This window comes from Capra hircus, chromosome 19, assembly GCF_001704415.2.
Source record: "Capra hircus breed San Clemente chromosome 19, ASM170441v1, whole genome shotgun sequence".
NCBI classification, from domain to species: Eukaryota; Metazoa; Chordata; class Mammalia; order Artiodactyla; family Bovidae; genus Capra; species Capra hircus.
The window spans coordinates 15446418-15454576 of record NC_030826.1 but is presented as its reverse complement, the minus strand read 5'-3'; the positions used below and the strand labels follow the sequence as shown (position 1 = coordinate 15454576).

At 42.4% G+C, this 8159-nt stretch overlaps 1 protein-coding gene across 1 annotated transcript; it reads left to right on the top strand.

The window, feature by feature from the left end:
• On the top strand, positions 4738–6791 carry LOC102174969 (C-C motif chemokine 8). The gene is made up of 3 exons (XM_005693214.3): positions 4738–4906; positions 5711–5828; positions 6233–6791. Exons 1-3 carry the CDS (start codon positions 4831–4833, stop codon positions 6336–6338), a joined length of 300 nt encoding a protein of 99 aa, XP_005693271.1. The 5' UTR covers positions 4738–4830; the 3' UTR covers positions 6339–6791.

The following is an 8159-nucleotide window of genomic DNA, read 5'->3' as shown; positions in this document are numbered from 1 at the left end:
TCTGGAAAATCCTCTGGAGAAGGGAAGGGCAACCCTCTCCAGTATTCTTGCCCGGAGAAGTCCATGGATGGGGGAGCCTGGCAGGCTACAGGCCATGGGGCCACAAAAGAGTTCACACACATATATATGATCGAATGTTACTCAGCCATGAAAAAGAATGAAATAATATCATTTGTAACCACATGGATAGACCTAGAGATTGTTATACTGAGTGAAGTAAGTCAAACAGAAAGACAAATATAATATGAGAGTGCTAATATGTGGCATCTGAAAAAAGTACTACAAATGAACTCATTGCAAAACAGAAATAGAATCACAGCTGTAGAAAACAGACTTACTATTACCAGAGGAGGAAGCAACGGGGGAGGGATAAATTGGGAGCTTAAGGTCGACATATACAAACTACTACATATAACTAATAAGGATCTACTGTATAGCACAGAGAACTCTTCAATACTTGATAACTACCTATATGGGAAAAGAATCTTAAAAAGAGTGGGTATAGGTATATGTATAACTTATTCACTTTGCTGGATAGCAGAAACCAATACAACATTGTGAATCATCTATACGCTTATAAAAGTTCTTTAAAAATGAGGGAAGCAGTAAAAAACAAACAAAACAAAGCAAAATAATTACCACAAAAATAAAACAAAATATGTAAGAACCCTGCTATTTCCACAGCAGGGTACCCATTTCTGGCCCTCTATTAACAGGGGTTGTTTCTGATCCCCAGTGCCCCTTCACAGCTGCTGAGCCCTAAGTGAGCTGTCAAAACTGCTTAAGGAAGATGCTCATTGGGAGGATGCTGAGGAGAAAAGAGAAGGCAGGGTGACCGCTTCCTTAAACAACAGCATAATCACGCTACTGGAAAGAACAGCTGCTGAACTTGCATGGCCTAAAGTTTCGTTTTAACTTTTTATGTTGGGCTTTCTTGAATTCAGTTTGAGGACAAAACAATAGAGGGAAATTGCATAATCAAAGTGATTTACCACTTGAGGTCTCCGAGCTCCTTGAAGAATTAAGACCTCGGTGCTTCTTGGTGCATCAGCCCTGGAGTCTGACCTTCATCCCCACTGTGGGTCCCACAACATTCCATGCATCTGATTCATGTCAGGATCCCAGGACCACACTTCCCCTTTTCTGGGAGTCTCTCTTTTTCCCCCTTCATTTACAATCCAGACATTCCTGGTGGTCTATTTCTACCACGTATCTTAGTTGGAAGCAATTTTAGGGTGAACTAATGCAAGAGACCAGGGGCCACACTGTGGGTCCCTTTCTAGCACGCTTTAGACACCATACCTTTCTTACTTGACTATTAAAACCAGCTAACTTATTGACCATTCATCATATGTTACTGAGGGCTTCTCCATTGGCTCAGCAGTGAAAAATCCGCCTGCAGTACTGGAGACGTGAGTTCGATCCCTGGATCAGGGAGATCCCCTGGGAGAGGAAATGGCAAACCACTCCAGTATTCTTGCTAGGAAAAATCCCATGGACAGAGGAATCTGGCAGGCTACAGTCCGTGGCAACGCAAAGAGTTGAACATGACTGAGCCGCTGAGAATGCATGCACGCATATGTTACTCACTCTGCAAAGCAAGTTTTGGATATCAGATCACTTAATATTGGGCTTCCCTGGTGGCTCAGATGGTAAAGTGTCTGCCTGCAACACCGAAGACCTGGGTTCAATCCCTGAATCAGGAAGATCCCCTGGAAAAGGAAATGGCAACCCACTCCAGTATCCTTGCCTGGAGAATCCTATGGACAGAGGAGCCTGGTGGGCCACAGTCCATGAGGTCGCAAAGAGTTGGACACGACTGAGCAACTTCACTTTACTTTTCTTTTATTTTTCACTTAATATTGGCAATAAACCCCATTTCCACATAAGTAAAGAATAGGCGAGTAAAGACTATCTGACACAGATATTAACTAGTATTCCTTGTATCCAGATCCAGACTTTTAACCACCATGCTATTCGTCTTCTCCTAGGGCTGACAGCTAAGCACATTTCTCTGCCAGTTCCCTTGGCATGCTAGCTTCTTAGTCTCTTAGTGGATACTTCCCAAACATAGATGAATTAAGTTACAGAAGAACTTAAATATGATTTAATCCAGGAACAACATCTGTGTTACCCAGGTCATACCACTTTCTATTCCTGCATCCTTGGCAGACATCACTAATCAATCACAGCATTGCATTCAATAACCCAAAGTAAGGCCCCACTGGAGATTTTGTTTGGTTCTTTTTTTTTTTTTTTTTCCAACAAACCTTTCTGTTTATCTGCCATCAATCTATTAAGTTAACAAATTATTGAAAACTATTTGTCATCCCTGAACTTGTCAAACCCTTCTCTTCTATAGATAAGGACGATGAGTTTAAGAATCAAGATTTTTCCATGGCCACATTGGGCAGGTCATTGGCTCATTATTGGTGCCATCAGGATTAGAACTGAGTTACTTGACCCTTAATTCCCTTCATTTCACTAACGCTTGTTGATTCTCAACAATATCATTTTTGCTACTATTTGTGTCATCTGCTTACGGATGAACTTTCCATATGATGGCAGCTCAGAGGAGAAATTAACAGGGCCTTGAAAGTATTCTGTGAGACAGTGACTTTATTTTTGAACCAAAAAAATGTATGCAAATGACCTCTTAGACACCACACTCCCACAGAGATCAGGGCTACAAGGTACATCTGGCAAGAGGACTGTCTGGAAGAACTTAAGTTACCTTCTGGTCAGAAGAAATTCTGATGACAGTGATTTATCCCATGTTCTGCAAATTCTCTCCTCTTACAAGTTCACACAGTATAATAAAAGGAAAATGCATGAGATGAATGTTCTAAAGTCTCTTCAGAATCAGCAAGAACAATAAAAGGCCATATGTTATAGAAACACAAATGAGTTAATCACAAGAAAAAAATAATGAACACTCTCACTTAAAACAACAAATACATTAGAATTAAGCAAAAGAGTGCTGTGCATTTTATTTACTTTATGTGGAAGTTTAATTTATGTACAATAAAGTGCAGACATTCTAAGTGTATAATTTCATGAATTTTAAGTAGACAACTGCTTAAGCACCCCTCTGAGTAAGATAAAGAACATGTCTGCCTCTAAAAAGGCTCCAGCATGTTGTCAACACCGCAAAGGAAACCACGATTCCATTGCTTAGTTTTACCCTTTAACAAGATAAATATCTTTTTCTTAGCAATTGTCAAATATTTTTAAGAACAATAAACTCACATTTTAATGAAGATGGAACTCTTCCAACAATGTAATAATGCTGTAATTTGATTAAGAACCTTAATAATAGCCATATAACTTGATTTATTAATCCTCTAGCTATAGAATTGGAAACAATAATGATTATGTTACATCAGTTTTCTCATAATTGTTGGTTATGATTGTGAAAAAGTGGAAATGGTGTAATTTCCAACTGTAGAGAAAGGCTTCACTTAATTATGGTGACTTTATATATGGACCCTTATGGAATATTTAACATTCAAGATTATTGGGGAATATTGAATGATTTGTGAAAAGTCTAGAAATGCTCATTGAAAAGGTAATATGCAAACTTGGATTTGATGAAGAGATTTTAGCTAGAATACCATCTATGAAAGAAAAAGTTGATAAATTGAACTTTATTAAAATTTAAAACTTTTGCTCTGTGAAAACTGTTGTTAAGAAAATAAGCTACAGCCTGTGGAGAAAATATTTGCAATGCACATGGCTGGTAAAGGATTTGAATGCAAAATGTAAAAAGAGCTTTTCAAAGTCAATTGTAAGGCAACAAACAACCTAATTTTTTAAGTGGGCAAAACACTGGACACCAAAAGTAAAAGGCATTTTTCAAACAGACCTGTTCTATCTGAATCTGCATGAAAGACTGGACTTCTTTGTGTCATTTCACTTGGAAAGAAACTTTAGTGTCTGAAAAAATATTTGGAAATCACCACTCGGCAAGACTATAGGCTTCCCTGGTGGCTCAGTGGTAAAGAATCTCCAATGCAGGAGATGCAGGTTTGATTTCTGGGTCTGGAAGATCCCTTGGAGAAGGAAATGTCAGCCCACTCCAGTATTCTTGCTGGGAAATTCCATGGACAGAGGAGCCTGATGGGCTACAGTCCATGGGGTCACAAAGAGTCAGACGGGACTTAGCAACTACAACAACTGCAACCCGATAAGATCAGTACGTGTTGTCCAGTTCTTAGGCTTCACAACAGAATGTTCCAGAGCCTGAAGACTTGAAGATGCCTGGATTTACCATTCTGCCAAGATTCTATCAAGCTATCTGTGTGAGATTCTAAAACAGTGTAGCTGGTTTAGGATGGCAGAGACCAGAGACAGACAAAAAACCCAGGCAAAGACTTAAGGTCCTTTCCCCGACCTCCTGGACCCTGAGGAGGCCCCAGGCCATTGATTCTTTCCACCCTACTAGGCACTCAGCTTCCACTCTTCCTTTCCAACAGATCATGTTTCCTTTTCAAAGAAATCAGAGCTCTTAATAGTCTGATGACATCACTTTGTACATTTTGCTGGCATGGCCACACATCCTTCCACCTCTGCTCCACAGCCCAAACAGATGATGGAAAGTGCACAACTTCCTCTTCTCGGTGTTCGGAAATCACCACCAGGATCTAGTGTTTACTCAGCACATTCACTGGCTTCTTCGGTCCTTCCTTAAACATGACCCTACCCGTGCACTCTGCTCCCTATAAAAGGCAGGCAGATCAGCCAGAGGAGCCAGATTTCCAGAGACTGAGAGCAGCTCAGCAACCGCCAACTCTGAAGCTGAAGCTGAAGCCCCTGAGCTCACCCTCCAACATGAAGGTCTCCACTGGGATTCTGTGCCTGCTGCTCGTGGCAGCCACCTTCGGCACCCAGGTGCTTGCTCAGCCAGGTAAGGCTCCTCTCTTCTCAAGCCTTAACGTTTTCACTACCCCAGCTACTAACCCCAGGCATAAGTCACCCCATGCTTGCTGTGTAGCCTCCATTGCAAAGATGGAGAAGGTGAAAGCAAGAGAGGACTTAGGAAGAGCTGGCACCTCACATCTGGTCAGAGGCAGGACCAGAGCTAGAAGCTCAGGCCCCTGGGGCCAGGCTCCACTATCTTGCCCGATACCACCCTCGGGACACTAAACGCACTCTCAACAATCCTCGTCTTGTGTTTGGATGGGGCACAGAAGGAAGGACCATTTCTCATTGTGGATGGAAAAGACATTTCAGGCAATAATAGAGAGGAGGAAATTCTTGCTGGAGGCTTCCACTGTTGGATTATGGTCCAGCGTAACTTCCAGAATGGTGGCTGTGAAGGATAAAGACCCATAGGCACCTATCTCAGCATGTGACATAGATTGGCTCTAAGCCCCTGGGGACAGAGCTGGGAAGCAAGTTCTTAGAACATATCTTCCCAGGTTCAGAGGTTTGGGATCAACAGACTCTCTGAATCACACTACAAGGATTAATCTTGTTACTCAAGATTTCCCCATTTGCAGTCAACAATGAGAGACCCCACAGTTCAGTAGAAGAAACTGACTCACAGGTACCATTTTACCTGTGGGATCTGGACTAAGGCTCTGTGGGAGTGGTGGGTCCTAGCTAGAATTTCAGCACTAGCTTTATCTCCTATCTTTTTCATTTTCTCTGACACATGCGTACTTACAGCTCATCATAACTCTCTGGTTCTTTGCAAAATGTTTTTCAGATTCAGTTTCTATCCCAATCACCTGCTGCTTTAGTGTGACCAATGGGAAGATCCCCTTCAAGAAGCTGGACAGCTACACAAGAATCACCAACAGCCAGTGTCCCCAGGAAGCTGTGATGTAAGTGGACCATGCCCTGGCACCCACAGCCAAAAGTTCTATCTGACTTCTATGTGTCCAAATGAGTCAGATAAATGAAACACCTAAGCCGAAGGACCCTTTACTCCATAGACAAACAGCCCGCAAGAAGGAAAATATACACACTCCGGGCTCCTCTTCTAGGAGCTTGGTCAGATCATCCAAGTTCCTTTAGCCAAGGATCTGGAGGGCTTCCCCTGTGGCAGTAACAGCAGAACCTCTTTTCTGGAAAAGAACTTTCTTCCTCCTATTTCCCCTTCTTCCTGTCCCCATTCAGACTCCTCAACCGGGGAGCAAGGGCTAATCAACTTTAGGGGCCAATGGATCAAACTCCTGGGAAAAATCCTCAAGACACTCCATTTAACTCTGCCCTCTTTCCCCCACAGCTTCAAGACCAAAGCGGACAAGGAGGTCTGTGCTGACCCCAAGCAGAAGTGGGTCCAGAATTCCATAAAGCTCCTGGACCAAAAGTCCCGAAAACCAAAGCCTTGAACCTTCATAACTGGACCAAGAGACAGAGTCTTGGAAAATCTTATTTATTTCTTTCCAACCTTCCCCAGGTGTATTATTGTATTATAATGGCCAAAAAGAGTTTATTTGTTTTTTAATAATTTAAACACTGTTTCTTAAACAATTTTTAATTATGTTTAAGTTATTGTAGTTTTAACTTTATCTGCCATAAATCCTAATGAATATAAGATACAACATCTGGTGATGAGTTTCCTCTGAGCTTGATTAAGTTCATAGCAAGATGGTGCTGTTCCCCAACCTACTGCCTGTAGGATGGTGAGGTCCTTCCACTGATTATCAGAGTGAAACACCTCTGGAATCTTAGGAAATGAGTGCTCCTGTAAGTGGATGTGTGCTATGTAGTATTGTGATGGAAAGTAATGTTATTACATGACTATGGAATTTTCAAAGAGAAAAATACATATAATTTCAAGCTACTTGGTCTTATTTTTCATGGGATAACATTTGGTGGGGAGGGAGAAAATGGTAGCAAGAAATGAAAATTTGGAGTGTAAAAGTCATCCTCTAAGACATCTTTTGGACTCAATTTAGGATTAGGGAGAACTGAGAATGACCAAGCTGTTCCAGTCTTCTGGCCCCAGTCTCTAAGTCACTCGCCCGTAATAGCATCTAGATTCCCATTTCTTTTGTCTCTGCACTGACCTTTGCCTGGTCTCTCTCTTGATCTCTTGCACCAGTCTTTACCCGTTTTCCCACAACCCCAGGTTTTCATTCATTCTCAAACCTAGAATAACATCCCAGGAATGAAATTGAATTCAAGAGGAAACTAGATGCCTATAGCCCAGAGATCCAGTTAAGACTATTCCTTGGATATGAGTCTTCAACCAGACAGGTCATGAGAGATTTGAATGTGATGGAAAAGGAAAGGATTCTTCAGAGCTGAGAGAGGAAGGAGATGAGGGGAGTGGGCCAGAAGAAGGAATCCCACCTGGCTGGGCTCTAGGAAAACAGAGGGGTTGAGGTTTTAGAAATACAGTCTGGAGCCAGATTGTAGTGGCTCTTGAATTTCAGATTGGAACTTCAGCAGGTAATAGAGAGGCACTGAGAGTTCTGAAATAGGAGAGAAGGAAAATCTCACATGCAGAGGTGAGCATCAGGAAGAATGACCTCGTGTCTGCGTACAAGATGGAGCAGGAGAGGGAAGGTCTGAGAGCAGACAGCTGCCAAGGAGCAGAGAAAGGATGGGACTGTGAGTGGTGCACGGAGGGAGTGGGATGAGGTGGGGAAGAATGGGCCAGATAGGGTGATATGTTAAATGCTATAGAAGAAGAGAGTAACTGACCAAGACATAGACCCTTCTTTTATGATCTTGCAAATCAACTATCTACAGGGCTGTTACCCTTGAGACACAGAATGAATTCATCTCCATCACTATAGCCTCAATCCCAGTCCCAAGAACTTGCAAAATCCTTTTGAAGGCATGGAATCTCCTTTCCTTAATAGCCTCTTAAGGTCGAGACTCTCTTGTACTTCATGAGCATGAGTGAGTGAGTGAAAGTCACTCAGTTATGTGCAACTCTTTGCGACCCCATGGACTGTAGCCTGCCAGGCTCCTCTCTGTCCATGGAATTCTCTAGGCAAGGATACCATAGTGGTTAGCTGATCCCTTCTCCAGGGAATCTTCCCAACCCAGGGATCAAACCCAGGTCTCCTGCACTGCAGGTGGATTTTTTTACAATCTGAGCCACCATAGTTGGCTCCTTTTTCAGGCATGAGACCCACTGTACTGAGGCACAAAGACCAAGACCCCTCCTGAAGGAAGACAGCTATTGTCTGGCTTAC

Excerpts from the sequence above, each read along its gene's own strand:
- LOC102174969 (XM_005693214.3), top strand. The coding sequence starts at position 4,831 with ATGAAGGTCTCCACTGGGATTCTGTGCCTGCTGCTCGTGGCAGCCACC. Across the intron at positions 4,907-5,710 it reads CCAGGTGCTTGCTCAGCCAG|ATTCAGTTTCTATCCCAATC; the intron begins GTAAGGCTCCTC and ends AATGTTTTTCAG. Across the intron at positions 5,829-6,232 it reads TGTCCCCAGGAAGCTGTGAT|CTTCAAGACCAAAGCGGACA; the intron begins GTAAGTGGACCA and ends TTTCCCCCACAG.